Source organism: Lutra lutra, chromosome 14, assembly GCF_902655055.1.
Source record: "Lutra lutra chromosome 14, mLutLut1.2, whole genome shotgun sequence".
Lineage (NCBI taxonomy): Eukaryota > Metazoa > Chordata > Mammalia > Carnivora > Mustelidae > Lutra > Lutra lutra.
The window spans coordinates 55244235-55265809 of NC_062291.1; the positions used below are offsets into that span (position 1 = coordinate 55244235).

Below are 21575 nucleotides of genomic sequence, written 5' to 3' on the forward strand. Positions count from 1 at the left end.
CACGCTAAACACTTTAGATCTATTTAATTCTGTCAACAATTCCATGTGATATGTATTACTAATATCCTCAAGATGCAGAAGAGAAATCTATGGCTTAGAAAGTTTACACTGTAGCCTGTGGTCACACAGCTGGCAACGTGCAGAGCCATCCTGAGATCCACTCATCTCCTCCTCTACAGCTGGGCCTGTGCATCTAGCCTTCCTCAGCCAAGCCTCCCAGCCCCCTTGGGCATCCTTCCAGCTTTGTTTCATCCCTTCTAGCCTACTCTCCCAAGGGTCCCCATCATAAATCCACAGGTGGGTTATCAAACCGTATCTAAAGGTGTCCGACTTGGTGGAAACCCCTAGCTTCCACCCTCCCGATTCCCACATCCTCTCTGTGCCGTACCAGGGCTTCCTGGAGGAGGAGGAAGTTGTGGGGAAAGGAAGTCTCATCAGCAACAAGAGCCCCCTCTCCAGGCCCCTCAAGACTTCAGTATGGCAAACTGCTCTTCCTAGCCCCCTCCTCAGATCCAATTTGGGAACCAGGCAGTTTCTCTTCCCTTAAAAGGCCATCAGCACTCCACATTACACGGTTACAATTTTGCCTGATCTTAGTGGGTTAGTGGGTGTTTTAACTGAATAAGGAATTCAAGTCTGGGCTTTAAATGCCAAAGAGAAAGAAAAAGTTACTGTCTTTTCAGAATGCCCATTGTAATTTGTCCTTAGAGACCCCCCTCCCCTCCCCATGGTCCCTTTTCCACTAGAACTGACACACTAATAAATATAGCTGCCATGTGAAGTTATGGGCATGATTTCTTTCCCTCATTCATTTGCCCTTCTGCCTTTGTCCAGTCAAAAATGAAAGTGCTCACCCTTTCTCTGACTGTGTCTACAGAGTGCAAAGCGAAGGGCTGATCAAGCAATCTTGGTAACTTGGTACATTTGAAAGTGAAACACAGGGAGTGACTTACCCTGTTTAACCACACTCATCCATTTCACCACGTCTCTGAGAATGTCACCTCACACAGAATGGTTGCTCTGCTCCCCACCATTTGTATGACCTCTTGGGAACTCAGTTTCCCCACCTGTAACATTTTGGGGACTGGATCTGAGAACTCTGAAGTCCCTGAAGGTTCTTGGGGTCTTTATTTTATAATTACAAAATGCATCATTTACAAGTCAGATAAGTTAGGGGATGGGTAGTTAGAATAAAAACAATCCTCTATGAAATTTTTACCACATAATTATTTTATGGAACAAGTTTCCAGTGTGCACTTGAAACAAGACCCAATTTATAGAAATCTGGCTTGCAGCCAACTTTTAAGTGACACTTTTACCATTTCAAGTGGGGCTTGCCCATGGGTCACGGTTATTATAAACACTATCATATATTCCCTCCCTCCAAAGAGACTAGATAGTGAAACGTTAGTAGAATCTACTCTAAAATCATTACTTCTCTTGCATGGAGGTTTTTTCCTTTTCTGTAAAAATATAACACATTTATATGCCCTCAAAAATTGGTCTAATGGTCATAATCTACTGGTCCTTTTGAAGCACAAACCAGATTATATCACTCCTTGCCCAAAACACTGCAGAGGTGTCTGCTGTCCTCAGGGTCAAGGCCGGGTCCTTGGGTCTATTTGCCCCACCTGGAAAGTTCCAGCTCTCTCCTTCATTCCCCCTTACCTGGGAACTCAGCTCAATCATTACTTCTTTAGGGAATTGTCCTCTGGCCCCCTTGATGAGATCAAATTCCTCTATTGTAACTCTGAGATGGGATGTGAAGTTTCATTGGATGAGCATGTCCTGGTCATGAATAGCCTCTACGTTCTGTTGTTGCTCTAGAAGGTGAACTGTTTGCCCAGCATGTGTACAATGCTGTCCAGGCACTGGAGTCACTGCAGGGTCTCTGCCCTTATGAAGCTTACAGTCTTCTGGGTAAACAGACAATAACCAAATACAAGCGTGAACATGCCTGCCACTGTCCCCCCTCCCCCCACCTCCAGAGCTTAGAGAAATTAAACAAGTGACTGCAGTGAGCGTGGGGCATGTGATGGGAGGGAAGGGGTAGACCACCAATGCATCAAGTTTCCGTGGAGGACGAGTTTGGTCATAATCATGCATTTACTCAAACAGTCCTTTTACTGTTTTCAGTCTAAGAAGCTGAGCAGGAGAAAGGACTATAGACTGACATCCCCTGGCCAGCTGGGCCAGCTCCAGAGTGGCCGACTTCAGCATGGTAAGAGGATCAAGGGTCTATTCTCCTCCTTGTCCTCCAAGCCAAGGGTCTTCCCACCCTCTTGGACTAAACCACCTTGCCCCAGTGTCAAGGTCTGTTTGGTTTGTTTTTTTTTTTTAAATAAATTTCCTATTCCAAAGGTATGTTCTCCTTCCCATCAGGTATGACAGTGAGATAACTTAGCACTTTGATGTAATGTTCATGATATTTATGGAACACCTATGCTACCATCCCCATTTCACAGACAGGCGAACAGATGCAGGGATAAGGCCAATTCGCTTGTAGCAGACCTGGCACCTCAAAGCCAGGGCTCTGACTTTTAATCCAGTGCTTTCCCCGCCCCGTCTGAGCCTCTTGGGCTAAACCAGGCCTTTACAGGGCCCTCAGAAGCCAAAGTCGGCTGCCTCCTGCTGGCAGGGAGCTCCCTCAGGGCTTCTGGTCCTACACCTGACTGAAGGGAGTGTGAGAAAGGAGGAGGGAGGATTATGCACAGGGGCAGTCTACATCCTCATTTCCTCCTTCATCATGGAAGGAGGGGATGGGTTACACATGGGGGTGGGGGGCGGATTATGAAAAGCAAGAATTCATAAGAGTTGATAAGTGTCAGAAGACTGTTTACTCACATTCATTCCCTGAAAGTCACATTCTCCATGTGTTCCTATTTGTCTTTCAACGGTGGCATCAGTCAGGTGGAATCAGCAAGCAAGATCAAGGTTTTAGCCAAATGCTGCGGAGAGAGAGAGAGTTTCATTTAACTTCATTTTTCCAGCCAGGGCTGGCTCCAAAGCGAGTTTTTCTCACTCGGTCTTTTGCTACATGCACAGCAAATTCCCAGAGGTTTCTGAGACTGCCGAGATCGGATACAAGATGACTGCTCCCACCCTCCCGCCCACCCACCCACTAATAAGACATAAAGCAGTCCTATTTTTGGTAACAATTAAAGGGCCTCTCGGTGCAAGCAAAACGCTGTTTATTTTCTGTTACATCACTTCACTTTGCCTTCGAAGGCTGGTCTGTGCTCAGTGTTCTCGTGGTGATGCAAGTCGGCTCTCTCCTCCAGCAGTTGGGTCCCTCCCATCGCACAGCACCTCACAGGTCTCTTCCCCGAGCAGTGCGTTGCTGGAGCGAAGAGCAGCTCACGAATCAGCTGCAGGTCCCCGTTTTGAAAAGCAGAGATACAGAGGCAAAGGAAACGGGTGGACTCCTGTGTGACCTGGTCTCAGAGCAAGACAATCACCAGCTGAATTCCAGAAGCCCTGTTCATGTTTGGGGATATTTTTTCGACTGCATGGAATCAGAGAGAAGCCAAAGGATGGGAACTGCCTGCATCCCCCTGAAAAGAATTGCTTATTTCCTATGTCTCTTATCTGCGCTTTTGCTGACTGAGGGGAAGAAACCAGCGAAGCCAAAATGCCCTGCCGTGTGTACTTGTACCAAAGATAATGCTTTATGTGAGAATGCCAGATCCATTCCACGCACCGTTCCTCCTGATGTTATCTCATTGTAAGGCCCGTAAGCATTTTGATATCTAATTTACGATTTAAAAATTCCAGCCGATGTATTTGGGGCTTTGTATGTATCGGTAGAAGAGCATGGAGAGAGAATTTCCTCTTGCGTGCTTGGCCATTTGACAGTGCTAACATTTTGCTGCATTTAGAAATTTTGATTTTGATTAAGCTGCTATGGAACATGCTTAGATATCCCCCACCCCTGAACATTATTATGAGAAACCTGTAGCCGATTTCATCTCTCCTGCTCCATCTGGGAAGGAACAGTATGGTACTTCATAAAATAGTGTCAAAATAGTGACTGTTTTGCTAAACTGGATTAACATAAGGTTTGTTCTGTGTGTGTGTGTGTGTCTCTTTGTGTACGTCTGTTTGTTTGTTTTTTGTTTGTTTTCTTTCAGATCCTTTGTGAGATCTGGTTTTACTGAAATCTCAGAAGGGAGTTTTTTATTCACACCATCGCTGCAGCTCTTGTGAGAAATATTTATATCATGACTATTTTTAATATAGCATATATTTGGATAAGCCCTCTAGTAAAACGATCTCAATATTAATTTTGTCAAATGTGATTGCATTTCTGGGAAGAAAAAGACAATCAGTAAAGTCAGAGGTAGCTGGGTTTGTTTGGGACTGGACACGAGCAGTGCAGGTTGATTCTTTGCAATGGTAAATTTGCTAACCTGTAATGCTGTCTACTCTAACGGCTATTTATGAAGTTGTTGGAATGTTTGTAACAGTGCTCCCAATTCCATGCCACTATTTTACTTTCATTTTTGACTTGGGAACTTTGCTTATTTTGCCCTGGAGTTTTTGAATTAGTCGATAGAGAACCCTGCATAACATATGCGCTCAAGATGTTGTCTCCCGGGGATCTGGGGCGGGCTGCTACTCTGTATGATTTACCATGTGGGGAAAAACAAATCCGGGTTCTTTCTAGGTAACTCCTTAATATATTAACTCTCGTGAGATTGTTTTCTAATCTCCCATCACTTATAACTAGTCGCCTTACAAGGAGGCAAAGAAAATATTAATATAGGGTGGTGTGAAGGATTAGTCTTTGCCGTATGTTTTGAGTTAGCCACGAGGGAACCACCTATTCTGGCTATGTCTCAAAATAGTCAAAAAACAATATTTGACTAAGAAATTCAATTTCTCCACCGGCACAATATCACATGTATCATTTGTTCTGACGTGTAATGTTTGGCCATTGGAGTGCTAGTTCTTAGAGCTGGACCATGTGAGGGTCAAGAGGTCTCCCCAGACTCAGGTGTCAGGCGACAGATTGAAGTTGTAGTGATATGGTTCCGGGAGGAAATTAGCCAATTGTTGATCAACTGAGTTTTCATTATCTGAACTGTATGATTCAGGACACAAGTTTTTTGCTTGCTTTTTTGTTTTTTTTTTTTTTTTTGCCTTAATTAGCCATTTTGGCTGTTTGAGGTTATATATACAGAGACAAACAGCATGATTTGAAACTGGAGAGACCTGTGTAAATCTAACCCCAGTACTCACTAGAAACTAGACAAGGAATCTTGTGCAAATGACTAAATCTCTCTGAGCCTCAGTCTCCTCATCTATAAAATGGAGATGTTGATACATTGAAGGATTGTTATCAGAGATAGATAAGATTTAAGTAGATAAATGCTTGGCATTGGGTATGACAAATGCTTACACATTTTAAGAAAGGTAGTGTTTTTAATTTTTACATAAAGCTAAAAAGCTAAAAAAAAAATCTATAAATTAAATCTGTTAATCTGTTGTTTTATCTATATGAAATTCCAAAACTGGTTTGACTCTTTCTTTGAATTCACAAACCTGATCAGGTGTTTGGACATTATGTAACAATGTTGGCTAATGTCTTTCTACTAGCGAGTGTCCTGGGGTGATATGCAATTGAGCAGAATATTCTTAAGGGATTTATCTGATTGATGGCTAGTGGTATGATTAGGAGAAGAGTTAGCACATCAGACAAATCCAAAAAAGAGTCTTCAGTACATAGAGAGGCAAAGTCTCCCAAGGCAGGATCCTTCTGCAGCCTAAGAATTGGTTGTATCTGAAAAAGTGATAATTGTGCTTATGTTGTCCACTTGTTAAATAAATAAATGGCTCATTTTAAAAGCATCCTTTTCCAGAGCTAAGGAACCTCTTTCCTTCCCAGGATAGTTAAATAGGTGAGTCCTTAAAATTCAAGGAGAAGCGTCAGTCAACACATTCTAATATTCCAACACTAAACAGACATTAGCTGTGACACAGAAAACCTGGACTGAGCAACCCAATCAGTTAGAACATGTCTACTTTTTTTTTTTTTTGCCAGGGCCCAGCCTCCCAAGCGCAGATGCTGGACAGTGGTATAGGAATAGTTACCGGCTGCTGCGGGGTAATGTGATTACACGTATTTAGAATCACAGAGGGAAGCCAAGGAGCTGGTTTTTAAATAGCCCACACCGAGTGTGTGCCATGCCCCTGTGTCCCATGCTCTGAGTTCCTATGGAACATTCCAGCCCTTATTTCTAAAAGCAGTTCAGGTTTCAGAAATAACAAAAGGGCAAGTAATTCTTGCCCTGTATGTCCTTACTTAACTCACGTTGGCTAACCTCGACATGCAGATTTGTGCCTGGGCAGAGCTTATGCATAAGTGTCAGGTGTCGAAGTTTGTCTCTGATCCCGGCACCTTGTTTCCTAAAGATTTTGCTCCCTATTCTTCCTGCTCAATGTTCTTTGCTTCCTTCTCTTCAGAAGAGGGTCTAATAAGCTCATTTTCACCGAGGAGGAACTAAATCGTAAGGCTCCAAATGGGAATTGTGCCATAATCATAACGTTGATGGGAATAGATGGTTCACGGATGAAGAGTTCTTCTGTGGGGCAGGGCCACCAGGTGCCCTGAAAACCCCACGTGGGCTGCCCGTCCCTCCCGGAAAACGAAGAGGAAGGGGCCTGAATTTGCCTTTGTGTGACTTTGGCCTTCAGACAAGGCCTGGATCACAGCAGCGGTGGCTTGTGTTTTGCAATGAATTCTAACAGCCTTTGTGACCATGGATTACCAAATTGACCTGTCCTATCCTGTGAAGGGATAAACTTCAGACTTGATGCTGCTTCATTGTTGTGCAAAGACAGTTGGTTTCTTGCTCTGTTGTTGAAAAGGGAAAAGAAATGGCCCATTCCCATGATCTATGCTAACAATCTGATAATTTTGTTATGGTCCCAAATGCTTTTTCAGACCTTCTGCAGAAGCATGATGAGAAGTACTTTTTTGAAATGTCAGCCTGGGGTACTGAGGAAAACAGATGCAGTGCTCGTTTAAGTTACACACTGTGTTTGGGGAGAAAAGATCCTGCTAGGCCGCGGCTGACAATGTGTTTTGGAGGACAGGAACAACAAAAACCCACACTCTGTAGAGAGGAGAGGAAGAATAGAATTATCTAATAAAAATTCATCAAAAACAGTGAACAAAATATCTTATTTCTGGTTTTAAACAGCCACAATAACAAAACTTTGCCCAAGCAATTTCATTCATGTTTTCCATAGAGTCAGTTGTGAGACATAACCAATGAGAATGATTATTCATTTGGGTTTGCATTTAGTGGTGGGGAACAGTGCTTGTAGCAAATGGAATTTGCAGAAATGTGTTTTCACACATTAAAGCCCTGTTCTTCTGAACTACAGACTGAAATCCCCAATGACAAAGGCTCATTTCAGAAGTAAAATTCTAACTGAAGAGTATAAAATGTGGCCACATTGCCATTTGTTTATAAAATTTTTAATTAACCAAATCCCTCCAACTCTTGCAAGAGTTCTGTTTGCAGGGAGCAAATTACAGGGTTGACTTAAGTATTGTGCTCAAAAAAAAGAAAAAAAAAGAAAAAGAAAAAGAAAAAGAAAAAAATCCATGTATATAAGAATTCAATGTGGTCAGAAAAAAAATTCTATTTCTTCCAGTGATATTTGGTCCTATCTGAAGCAATAGAATTGATCTCTCTGGGGGAAAAAAAAAATAATCACTATTTCTTTTATTAATCCACAGTCTGCACACAAGTACATAGCCCCTAAGAAGTAAAAAATTAAAAAAGGAAAAAGTAAATACCATGAACAAGATAAATAATATGTCCGTTCTTATTAAGGTTTTATCATTTAGTCTTTCAAAATACTATCTGTCCAGGAAAAAAAATACCATATCTCTCCTTTGGAAGTGATTGGCCCCTTTTTCTATTCCTCCTTATATTACAAGAATAAGAAAAATGTAGCACCCTTTAATGACTACTCAAGCCAGACCTAAATGCTAAGGGGGCTTCTGGGGGAATTGTTAGCTGGTTATGGATGAGCCTGGTTTTGTTTGGGGCCAGCTGATGCCCCTCACAATAGACAACGAAGTAAAAGTTTCAGTCAGCAACTAGGTTGTGTTGTCTACAATACGCCTCATGACCCATGGCTCTGATTTTCAACTTTTTAATTACTTAGTTGTTGTGACTGCAAAGCAACCTTGTGCGATCAATGTTTTCTCCGAAAACGGATTTCTTCCTCTCAATTATTCAAGAGAGAAACTTAGGAGTTACTGGCCCTCCTCCTTCACTGTCCACTTCCAACCAGACAAGTCCTCTCTCAAACAGGATGAGAACCTGCCACCTCCTCTTCACCCCAAGGCCCTGGCCCTAATTAAAACTGCCATCAGGGGTTGATGGGCTGCTGTGGGAGTTTCTGCATTGGGTGCTCCTGCTACCCGCCTCCATCCATTAGTGTTACTTCCAGAAACACCGATCTCATTATGTCACCCTGTGCTTGGACATTTTTAATGGTTCCCCAGAAACAGAGAAAGTCTGAACACCCGAGTTGGCATTAATAGAATGTAGATATTTGGGCAAGGTCATCGTTTATAATATTCATACCATACGTGCATGCACACACACACACACACACATGCACACAGACACTCCCCAAGCTCCATCCATAACAAACTGAAGTACCTAATTCCCTGACCTCTGTTCTCTCAAACTCTATAGACCTTTTGGATATCTCCAGTTCTTCCTGTCATTTACTAGAATTATCTGTGCTTCTATCTGCCCCATGTCTCTGGACCTCATGGAGGGTTATCCGTAGCCAAGGTTCTATTTGTTGAATTCAATCCATATTTTCACAGATTTTGTACTAAAGAGTCTTGCTTTCCTAATAGTAGATAGTGACATTCTTTTTATGGTAGTGTACCCTATCAGATTTCACGCGAACTAATTGTGTGGAGGTCTAGAAAGTGAACGGAATCAAAACAATGTGAAGAGGTTCTGTTCAGCCTCAGAGTAAAGGCGCTGTTCACTGGCTCAGTTATTTCTCGCATACTGGCATTTTACGTTGGGAATTGGCCTCCTTCCCGAGGAACCAAGGACTACCTTTACAAAGAGAGTAATGGTTGGGTGATACTCCCTCAAGCTAAAGAGGAGCTCCCCAATCTGTCTTAGGGACCCAGGTAACCTAGAAAGTGTGAGACAAAACACAACAGGCCATCATCGGGGAGCCCCTGGGTCTGAGGCTCCAGTTCCTGGAGGACCTGTACCCTCCCTCCTGAAGGCCTGGATACAGACTAAATTTGAATGGGTCAGGCAAAGTCTAGTCAGGAAACTACCTTGCCTTTGGGACCAGAACAAAATAGTGGAGGGCAGTCTGGGAGGCAAGGGCACATTCTCTTCCCCAGGAGAGGCCCGGAGAGTGGCAGTTTGTTGGCGAACACCTCCTTCCTTTTCACTGCCCCTTCACTTTCTTGCTGCCTTTTCCCTATCTCTTCACCCAGTTTCCTGGGCTATCTCAATCCCCTCGTCTACATCATGTGTATTGGTTATACATATAAATCATACTTCCAAAAAGAAGAAAAAGGAAAAAACATGGCATTATGATGTTAAACTTCTTGAACAGAGATTTCTAGTGTACCAGAATTTAAAAGGCAAAGCATCCAAAGCCTTTCTTAGACCCATTGCTGAGTCTCTTCTGTCCCACTTGGACTTCTTCTAGGCCTTTGACATGTAAAAAAATCATATTTGCTTCCCAGGTTCTCTGGTGATTCTGGAGGTTGACTAGCATCAAGGGTGGGTGAAGGATAAAACCCTCCCTTTATTCAGTCTGAGTAGACCTCCAAAGTGAAATGTTGGTTAAGCAGTATTAAGATGAAAAACAAAGTTCTCTAACAAAAAGGTAATTTCCTTTCTGACTTATTTATACTTGCTTAGCTACAAATATGTATTCATTGTAGTGTTGCAAGCAGTAACAAAATGAAAGCAAAAGCCTCCCATCTCAGTAAATGCATTATGGGATTCTTCTGTGCAACAGGCACAGCATTGGGCTTGTGAGGGACACGAAGATGAGGGACACGAAGATGAGAGTCAGCTCTCTCTCCCTCCCTGCTCTGATATGGCAGATACAATTTGGCAGTGATCCCTAAAAAGGTAAATTATAATCGCCTGTGTTTGAATGTATCACAAGGTGTTCTCTTTTAAATTTTCTTATCCTAAGGTAGTCTTGATGGGCTTTCTCATTTTGTTCAAAATGATATTCAGTTGATCGGCGATGATGATGACTTTTGCCAACTGTTGAGATATGGGCTACAAAATGATTATAGGGCCTTTATGGTGACAGCTGTGATATCAAAATGGCTAACCCTGGAGAGCTGGCAATATGGCAAGTAGCAAAGGGCACAGGTTTTGTGGTCAAATAAACATGGGTCCAGTCTACACTCTGCTGCTTAGTAGTTCCATGATTTGGGGCAGGTTTAATCAAGCCTCATGATTTGCATCTGCAAAATGGGGAATAACCATCATACCTACTGCACAGGGTTGCAGTGAGGATTAAATGAAACAATAGATGGAAAGTGCTTGGCACAGTTCCTGTAACTCAATAATAAACGTTAGTTTTTATTATGGTTTTTGAAAATCACTTTAATTTGACCAACCACAATATTGGATTAGCATCTGATTGTATGGGCTGTGTTTGCTTATGATCCTACATTCAAAATGTTGTTGTTCTACCCATAAGTGTCCATCAGAACCTGCTAAGCAATCTTGCCTTCAAATTCCTCTCACCGAAAACATGAACTATTTGCCTTTCTGGGGTTAGAGGACTGAGAAGAAGCAGAATCCTCTCGCTTCTTTCTCATGGAAAAAAAAAACTGGCACCAAATTTTGTAAAACATTATTTTCTTCAAAATAATTAACACTATCGAGTCTTCAGATGAGTAGTTCTGTGGTAGGAGGAAAGAGGTCTGAACTCGAAGACATGAGTTTCAAATCCAGGTCAGCCACTATTGGGCTTTCTGAACTTGGGTTGGTCACGAAATACCCCTGGGCCTCAGATTTTTTTTTCTTTTTAAGATTTTTATTTATTTATTTGACAGACGGAGATCACAAGTAGGCAGAGAAGCAGGCAGAGAGAGAGGAGGAAGCAGGCTCCACTCCCTGCTGAGCAGAGAGCCCGATGTGGGGCTCAATCCAAGGACCCTGGGATCCTGACCTAATCTGAAGGCAAAGGCTTTAACCCACTGAGCCACCCAGGCGCCCCTGGGCCTCAGATTTTATATGTATAAAATACCAGAGATAGATAAAATTGTGATTCTCAAACTCAAATGCCAATGGGGATTGGGTGGTAGGGTAAATAAAGGAAGCAGTTGAGTATAAGACAATAGTGGGTGGTAGTGACCAGGGTAAACCAGAGAAGACATGCCTTACCTAAAAATGACAAGATCCTCAGCTCCAGCAGATCACTGCTGATGAGAATATGGTACATGAGCATGGAGCCATATTTTCCTAATTTTCAGGGGAAGGCAAAAATCTGGAAGCAGATTTTTTTTTAAAGGCTAAAAAACAAACAAAACATAAGTTGACATTTCAAGACCTATCTATTCAATTAACTAAGGTGTCTTCCTGTCTTAAAAAAATTCTATTGCATTGTATTCCATTCTACAAGTAGAATTCCTAGAAATTAATATAATATAGAAGGTGGTCTCATTAAAGAAATGAAGAAAATTTATTGGATCATTTCTAACAAAGCAGCAAATTAGATTATTAAATGAAAGAGTCTCATAATATGGAATTGGCTATTATAAAGTCATCATTAAAAATAATGATGTGGTTCTCAATTTTCCAAGTAGATCCTCTGGGATTTTACCAAGACCTCCCCATGGTGACTGATGATAAAACAATATTTCATTATTTCTCCCATGGGCAGGGACTAGAGAGAAATTGTTATGCCCATTTACATGACAAGATGGCAGGTGTTTGCCTGTGTACAATGTGATTAAAAAGCAATAAGCCTTAAAAAAACAGACCAGAATTCATATGTACAAACAATTCTGGAGTCATTAGAGAATTCCTGTGGGAGGTCTTAGATTCCTTCCAGCTATACTTCCATGGCTAAACATTTCTAGATCCTTCTTTGAGAACTATCTTTACTGCCAGTTTACAAGCCATACAATAAAACCAGGCAAAGTTTTGTTAGGGGGTGTTTGTCATGTTTGTACTGCCTGAGGCTAAGCACTTTATTGACCTCATTTCTTTACTTCATCATCACAATAACCCCATGAGGGGTTATGATTACCTCCATTCCACAGATGAAGCACTGAGTCATAAAAGGGTTTTAGGTAACCTCCTCTATGTCACACCCCTCCTAAGTGGCACATCTGGAGCTTAACCTCACATCCTCACTTTTAACTACTTGCATCTACTTCCTCTTGAACATGAATCACTAGGCTTGACTTCGCATAGTTCCATTCCCCAAATCCAACCCCCTCTCAAAGAGTCAACCTTTGCCATTAATGGGGGTATTCAGGGGAATGTGTCCTGATTCCTGAGGACAATTAATGAGGAGTTTCAAAAGCCCTTTGAAAGAATGGCAGCATTACTGGCAAGAGCAACTCGTTTCCCTAGGATTTAATTCTCATTTGTATGTGTAAGCCTTGGTCTCCTTGCTTGGAAAAAGGAAAGAGAGAAGAAAATAGCAAAAGAAAAAGGACTTACATACATTAAAGTTATGCCTTAGACCAACATCTTCTAAACTTGTGTCCTGTGGAACTATTGTCCAGCAAGAAACAGGTCTGTGCTCAAATAAATTTGGGAAACTGTACATTTTATCTCCCCACCTTGGCTACTCACAATGTACTTTGGCTTAGAAAAGCCTCTAGAATTATTTTATGTCATTTCACTTCTTTTCACATCTCACAGGATATTGGAGTCTATGCTTTTGGGATTCATAGCATTTACTAACTTAATTATTTATACCTCACCTTGTTCTAGAAAGGCTTGCTAGCAGTGCTTAGGCAAGTGCAAAGAACTCCACCTTAAAGGATACACTAAAACATCTATCTCCATATAAGGAGTTAACTCAGTTTTATTAGTGTGGATTCATGGAGTGTGATATCCAGGAGCATGCCTGCCTCCCACACTGTCCAGCTGGTCAAGCAGCTTGGCACACACAGCTGCTTTGGGGACCTCCCAGGGGATGCTCCACTTTTCTGAGGAAGTAGATTACCCCTCACAGCACATTTAACAGGAAAAAGCCCCTGAGCTTATATTTACACTCTCACTATTTTTGTTTGGAGCAGGTTCCTTAACAGCCATTTCCCAAATGGCTAATCCAGCATTTCCCTGGGTATGTTTCATAGAATATTCATTAAACATAAAGCTCAATGATAAAAGGGTCCCATGATCAATAAAATTGGGAAGCTGTGTATTTCATTCCATTTTGAAGAGTCTCAGTTTAAGGATAGAAAGATTAGTGTGATTAAGAACCCTAATGATCTTTACTTATTCACTTTCCCCAGACTTATCTGTTTCTCTGTTCATGTAAAACCTCTCAACCCTATGAAGGCCTTGTATTCTAGGGAATAGACTCTGGGAACTTCCAGGCAAGGCTGTTCTAGATCTACAGCAGACAATGGGCAGATCTGATGGGACTAAAAAGAGAAAGCATGGTCTCACCTATGACCGACACCAGTTTGAGCACAGAATCCCAGCTTTGCCAGTTACAAGCTTCAAATTACTTTGCCTCTCTTACCTCGGTTCCTTCATATTTTAAGAGGAGAATATAAAACCAAAATTATAGTGTTCACTTTAAGATTAAAATGAGTTCATAGATGGCAAGCTGCTGAAGATGAGGATTGGCACAGAATGGGCTTTCCATAAAATGTAAGTCCTTTATTCTTGGTGCTTCAGGACCAGGACAATACAGACTGAATTTATAAACAACATTGGGAGGGGTGGGCTGTTGACTAGTTATGTCAATTCCTAGACTAGTTGTGCCAACTCCCAGAAAGGAAAAGTTTGACTGTCCTGGGATAAGAGGTAATAGACCATACAAACAAAGAAGTAGATCCATGATTTGATCTTTGCTAGTAGGCATCATGTCAAGAATATTCCCAAGGGGATCCCTGCAGATCTAAAACCTACATTCTAATCCTGGCCCTGCTGCTGATAAAAGATGTATGTGACCTTGGGTAAATCCCTTAACTTCTGCAGACCTCAGTTTCCTCACCTGTTAAAAGAGGAATGGAACCACCTATCTCTCTGGAATGTCCCTCACCTACCACCAGATTTATATGAAGCTAAAGTAGGGCTATTTCCTATCAACCCGGATAAAGCAGACCTGGTGGTCTACTTAAGGATCAGCTGAATTTCACTGAAAAATTTTTTCAAGGATGAGAGACCCAAAACCCCCCCCCAAAATAAAACACCATGACATAAGGTGCTCACATGTGATGCTTCCCATTTTAATGCTTTCCTGTCTTAAAAGTATATTTTTAAATATTCAAATGTAAATTATTCACATGTCTCATGCCCTTAGAATGTGGGCATTTAACTAAAGTGAATCATCAGCCTATTATTAATTATCATCCAACCAGTCCTATTCTTTTGGATAAAGGAGAATATTAGGATCTCAAGGGGCTGAATCATTTCAGCACAGCAAACTGTACACAAGTTGTCAAATCACTCCAGCTATGCCCCTAACTTTCCCAGCAGCTTATGGCCTGGGTGGCTTCACCTCTCATTTGTCTATATATGCATGTATACATCACAGATACTCCTGGATTTGTGCATTTCTGTGTTTGCACACACTATCCATGACTGCCTCATTCCCAGGACCACACCCATAACAGTTGTCTGGGACAGGTGACAATCTCACTAGCTCTCAGTTTCCCTAGAAGTAAGAAAATCTATCTAAAGGCTCTTCCAGCTCCAATGTTTTATGTCTATGCTCTTTGCTTAGATATTCTTTGACAGAAGCATAGGAGACATGCTCACATATGTTATCCCATGTAATTCTTAGAATCTTCCAGGAAGTCCTTTTGCTATTATAATTCCTATCCTGACAGACGATGAAACAGATTCACCTACTTCATGTATCATGCATGTAATGAGTGGCAGTTACAAACTTAAAAACCAGATTCTCTGTTCTGTATCTGATCAATGCCATCTCCAAGTGACAACCAAGTGCTGGCTGTTCACTCTTCTTCTTCATCTGGAGTAGCCCTCACCGAGGGGAGAGTAGCCAGGAGAATCTGCTCTGGCTTAAGATCATGCTCTGATGCCATGCAGGCCACTCATGGGTCAATGACAATTCTGATGATCATGGAGATGTCATAAGTACCTAGAGGAAGTTTGAAGAAGTATTGGTAGAACCAGGGGGCCCTTGCACACGACCAGGTGAGCAGTCTGGCTTGAGACAAGGGAGGTTTTCTCAGCAGGGTTACACCTGTCATTCAGCTGTCTGCAGACCTGCCTTCACACCACTCCCTGCTCCCCTTGCAGAGCTCATGCCTACTCTTCCATGAATGAAGCCCACAGTCTGCAAGCATAGACTCCTGTATATCTCAAGCTAGAAACCACCTAGCCTCCTCCTTTGACAATGTAGAGATAAGTCTTAAGGCCACACAGAGGATTTATGACCAATTCACAGGAATTAAGACTTCCTGATTCGCTCTTCACTGTGCTCCTTCCCTGGAACCTGGAAAAGTGAGGAACCTTGGCAAGAAACCACTTCAGCAGCCCATCAGCCTCGTCATCAACACCTGTGCCTGCCCAGTCCTTTTGCTCCGGTGGCTTCCCATCTCTGGCTTCTTGGCTGGATATCTGGCAGCCTGAAACTTGACCTTCTTCCCCTGTAGCTAGATCTGCATTCTCTGATCTGCTCATTTCTTTACTTCTCTGTCGCCACCTTGGTTTCCCTCAGGACTCTGAGCTCCACACTAACCTTGTTGCCCACGTTTTTCTCCTTTTGAATTAAATGCTCTGGTCCTAGCTTTTCAGTTCAACCAGGAACCCCCTAACAACTTTACAACCTTGGTGTTAATTTACTGCTTGTGAAGAAATATGACCCACCCATCTAGGTAGTTGGATATAACAGGCACCAGAAGGAGCAACTAGAACTCAAGGTGAACAGATATTTTTCAGAGATATCATCTTCTGTTCCCAGTGAAATATTAACTATAAAATCATGAAGTCTTTTTTTTAAAAATCCTATCATTGACAGGGGATTTTAATAATATTATTCTAAATACTTGCAGAAATCAGATATGCAATTTTAAAAGATTATTACCTTTCAAGACTTATTGGATGCCTTACTCGGAAGTGAAGTCATATTTTTAAATGCTTTCCTTTAAAATCAAAAAGAATAAAAATATATGAATTGAGCACTAAACTCAGTATCTTGAGGAAATCAAGAGAACATAAATAATAATCAGATACAATAACAAATTAGGAAGCAGTAGGAATAATAAATAAATCCAAGATTTGGTTCTTGGAAAAATCCAATAAAATACGAGACATTTGAAGGAAGAAACACTCATAAATGAGGAAAGCATCGATTATTCAACAAAAGGTTTTGAGTAAATTTGAGTAAGTGTTTGGGAAAGAATCAAGGCAGTGTTTCACCTCACATTATACATAAAAGGAAGTCCCAAATCAATTGAGGAGTCAAATGTTTAAAAGAAAAAATTTAAGAGGGTGGATGTAGGTGATACTTCATTGATTTTTATGTGGGAAAGAACATTTTAAGAATAAAAGCAAAGAATATACAAGGGAAGCTGATACATTTTGTTAAAAATGTAAAATGTCTACCTGTTAAAAATCATGAATGAAAAGACAAATCATAATCAATAGGGAAAAACTCTTAGCATCAAATAAAGATAAGAAAAGAGTAAGTAATGTTTTTAATATATAAAAGGGCTCAGAAAGCAACAGAAATTATCAAAGGATATGGTTTCATAGAAAAAGAAACAAAAAGTATAATTCTAAGTGTTGATGTGGTAAACAGGCAAAAATATTTGTATATGAGGATGGTTATGGTAGTGATTAATAATAAAAATTGGAATCAACAAGAAAAAAATTTAATTACATCTATAACAGAAAACATACTCATCTGTTAAAATTATATTGAAAATTTATTGTCATGAGAAATTCATGATAAAATAAGTACGTGAAAAGGGCAGAAGAACATAACATCATTATCCCAATTTTATAAATATACATGTGTATATCTCATATATGTTCATGAATATGCGTATCAATATCTTTGGGTAGTTTGATTATGCAATCTTTATTTTTTCCTTTAAACTTTCTGTATTTTTCAGAATCTCTACAATGAGGATATTGTATTCATAAACAGAATACACTGAAATGCATTCCAAAATTTTGACATCTTTACTTGAAGAAAAATACGGGTTTAAATGATCTTAATGTCACTTTGAGACTACTTAAATTGATTAATTAGTTCCTTTTAAAAAGGGATTATTATTTAACTAGATTTCTTAAATCTATGAGCTGAGGAGTGTTGTCATGATTATCTGCCAGAATGGAGATATTAAGACCCTATTCTGAGCAGCTACCGGACGAGGAGTCTTGGGACTCATGATCTTAAGCAAAGCTTTTAACAGCCCTCTGAGCCTCAGTTTCCTCCTGTCAAACAGATATTAGCAACTCCTCTACCACTTTCCAGAATTTTTCCAAAGACCAAAGAATATAATCCAGCAGGAGTCTATGAAATATAGGCTATTATGAAGGCAACACCATTCTTTAAATAATGAGCTATTGCCTGTCTAGAATTAACAGTTGGTGTGTACGGTCTTCCTAAATCTCCTTCTCGTAAGGAAACATATACTCCCTTGGTTGCAGAGGGAGGGAAAAGTCCTCCCCATTCCTCCTGTAGTTCCTTTTCCTATTGAATTTGTGAGGGTGCTAAGAGATCTAAGTGCATCACCTTTGGTGGTGAGATACAGATAGCTCATCGCACATCCCTGTGTCCAACTCCACCAAAACTCTACAGGGAAATGCCTGGTGTTTTCCTTCACTGAAAATAGAGGAAATGGCAGAGATCTCACAGGCTCCCACAAGACTAGGAGTGAAGGGCAGATTCTACACTATCTCCAGACAAATCCACAGGATGACTGATTGGAAAGTCTGTGGGATCCAGATCTCTGATTTGTGGCTCAGAGTACCAAGTTCATTCACATGGTACACTGGTCCCCACCAACCCTTGCATGATGCTATTGTGAGGATGATTGTCAAATCTGAATCATATTATTGCAGACTCTTACTACATGTAGTTATAGGGACAGGACAGTCCATAGCACCTCCATGTCCAGAGCCACCGCTCCAACCAGACTTGCTGCAAGGAGAGCTGACTGCTCTCGGTGGCCACAGGTAAAGGAGGGGAACAGGAGTTGGGAAACTGACCAGAAGGAAGGCCCAGGCTGCACCTGGGGAGTCACCTGGGGAGCTTTTGAACATTCCAATGCCCAGGCTACACCCCACATGTAGAATTTAACTGGAACCCCTCAGGGCAAAACTGGGTATCAGTATTTTTAAAGTTTCTCAGGTCATTCCCAAGTGCAACCAAGACTGAGAAGCAGTGGCTTGGGATTGAACACAGATCTAGGCATCCCCACTGCTCCAACATTTCCCTCTCTTTGTGAGGCCTCTTCCACATTCTGCTCTCTCCTGAGTGTGGCTTGCACACACTTTGCATGCCATGGAGCTAACTAAACCTGAGGCATGCTTTCTCCTTAGGCTGTTCTACTGGTTGGCTCCATCTATGCTGATTCCCAATCCCCAGAAGGGGACTCACTGTTAACCCAACTAGCCTTTTTGACCAGGACATTTGGGCCTTGGGAGGCTGACCCACCTCAGAATCAGCTACCCTGGATGAAGACCCGAGCCCTTCTTGCCCTAATAATCTGTGGGAAGGGACACAGGTCGTGTGCTATAAAAGATGGCCACCTTGGTCCTCTCCAGATCTGTCGCATGTGAAGATGGTGTCGGGTAGCACAGTTTCCTTTGAACAGCGACTGTGGATTCTTTAATATCTGGATCAATAACAACAAATCATAATATAGAAATCAAATATATTTCCAAGAAATTCATGAAAATTAGGGATCAGAATTTTACCCTCTTTATAGAACATGATTTTTAGTCTTTTTTTAAGTATAGATAGGGCAATAAAATGAATAGCCTGCTCAACTATATTTACTGTGTATATATAAATTTTATGTATCTTTGTCCCCAGAATCCTTGTCCATAGAAAACTACAACTGAGGGCACATGGGTGGCTCAGTCAGCTGAGCATCTGCCTTCAGCTCAGGTCATGATGCCAGGGCTGTGGGATCAAGTACTGCATTGGGGCTCTCTGCTCAATAGGGAGTCTGCTTCTCCCTTTCCTTCTGCCCTTCCCCCTGCTCATGCTCTCTCACTCTCTCTCTCTCAAATAAACGAATAAAATCTTAAAAAAAAAAGAAAACTACAATTGAATTTAGAATCAAAAGACTAAGATATTCATTATTACCTTATTATCTTTCTTGTTTTTATTAAGAAACTTTTTTATTGAAATATACACAATGAAAAGTTCATATATCTTAAGGGTTTGTTTCAATGGTTTTTAAAGACTTTTTAAAAGAGATTTTATTTATTATTTGATAGAAAGAGACAGTGAGAGGAGGAACACTAGCAGGGGGTGTGGGAGAAGGAGAAGCAGGCTTCCCACTTAGCTGGGAGTCCAATGCAGGGCTCGACCCCAAGAACCTGGAATCACGACCTGAACCAAAGGCAGACGTTTAACCACTGAGTCACCCAGTGCCCCCAAGACTTTTTTTTTGAGCAGCTTTAAGTTCACAGCAAAATTGGGGAGAAGGCACAGAGACTCCCCGTATACCCCCAATCCTCACATGTCTCCCCCATTACCAAATCCGCCACCAGAGTAGGACATTTGTTACAATTGATGAACCTACATCATCACCCAGAGTCCCTAGTTTACATTAGGGTTCCTCCTTGGTGTTGTACATTCTATAGTTTGGACAAATGTATAATGACATGTGCCCATCATTATGGTATCATACAGAGTGTTTTCACTGCCCTAAAATTCCTCTGCCTATTCATTCCTCCCTCCCCACCAGCATGATTTTTTTTTTAAGATTTTATTTATTTATTTGACAGAGAGAGATCACAAGTAGATGGAGAGGCAGGCAGAGAGAGCGAGAGAGGGAAGCAAGCTCCCTGCTGAGCAGAGAGCCCGATGTGGGACTCGATCCCAGGACCCCGAGATCATGACCTGAGCCGAAGGCAGCGGCTTAACCCACTGAGCCACCCAGGCGCCCCCCAGCATGATTTTTTAATAAAGTGAATACTTTTGTAACCAGCATCCAGGTCGAGAAACTCAGCACTATCCATACCTGAAAGGCTCCCCCTGTGCTCCCTTCCAGTGACTATCCACCTCTGAGGATAACCATTATGTTGATTTCTGCCAGTATAGATGAGTTTTACTGTGTTTTTTTTTTTTAATTTATATAAGTGAAATCACATATGATATACTTTATTGTGTTCTGGTTTCTTTCCTTCAACTTAGGTTTGTGAGATTCATTCATACTTTTGCATGTAGTTTCACCTTTAGCCAGAGATTTTGATCCTTGAAACCTAGTTAAACAAGCATTATTTAACCAGGAACTGTGCTCAGGGCTGGGGACACAAAAGCAAATAAGGGTAAGTCCCTGCTATAAGAAACATTCAATCTAGTAATGTAACATTGACAAGAATTTAATGTAAAATGAATTCCTTTTTTGTTTAACAAATATTTATTCAGTGTCCACTATGGGGCAGACAATGTTACAGGTGCTAGGGATAAGCAATGAACAAGCAGATACAAATTCTAGTGGAAATTCTCTGTTTTACTTCCCTGACATGTGTGGGCAAGTGCTGCCCACTAATACCCATTTCCCGCTCTGTTTTGCATCTGCTTTCAACATAAGGGGAGCTGGTGCTGAAAGCTATTTCTTCTGGCGACTTGAAGTATACAGCTTTGAAGTGGCTGGTCCAACCATGAGACAGTTTGTAAACCAGTGAGCATGGGAGGTATTGCTCTGTATCTATTTTGCCTTATTCTGTTCTCTCCATCCTTGATAATGCCTATACAGAATGAAACAAAAATCTGGAACCTAAAGAAGGCTTTGGATGTTAGCTTACTTTGGAGTAAAGCTGAGCAATCTTGTTGCTTTCCAGAACCATGAAATAAGAAAAAACAATTGCCAAAGTTGGACTGAAATCATAAACCTTTGAATTTCTTTTAATAATTACAAGCATCTAATATACATCATTATTCATTGGTGTTGACTTTTCAAAGCCTAGTGAATGATTTGAGTATGATGGAGGAGGGATAGAAAACCCAACATCACTCCAGGATTGATAGCTTAAGAAGAAATGGAACAGATCATCTAGTTTTATTTGTTTGGTTCCTGTTTTCCCCCATTTTTATGGAAAATGTCAAGCATATATAAAAGTAGAGATAAGGAGCACCTGGGTGGCTCAGTGGGTTAAGCCTCTGCCTTCGGCTCGGGTCATGAT

At 41.2% G+C, this 21575-nt stretch overlaps 1 protein-coding gene and 1 long non-coding RNA gene across 2 annotated transcripts in view; one reads left to right on the forward strand and one right to left on the reverse strand.

Annotated features, from left to right (window-relative positions):
• Positions 1-1502: 1502 nt before the first annotated feature.
• On the reverse strand, positions 1503-3268 carry LOC125084570 (uncharacterized). Its single transcript, XR_007122644.1, has 3 exons — positions 3216-3268; positions 2845-2948; positions 1503-1916 (listed from the first exon to the last, which is right to left on the reverse strand). It is a non-coding gene; the product is annotated as an uncharacterized LOC125084570 (long non-coding RNA).
• Positions 3170-21575, forward strand: part of LGI1 (leucine rich glioma inactivated 1) — a 36689-nt gene continuing 18283 nt past the window's right edge. Inside the window, exons 1-2 of the mRNA XM_047702051.1 lie at positions 3170-3724; positions 4131-4202. Coding sequence (XP_047558007.1) covers positions 3258-3724; positions 4131-4202 — 539 coding nt within the window. The 5' untranslated portion in view covers positions 3170-3257. The remainder of the gene's footprint in view (positions 3725-4130; positions 4203-21575) is intronic.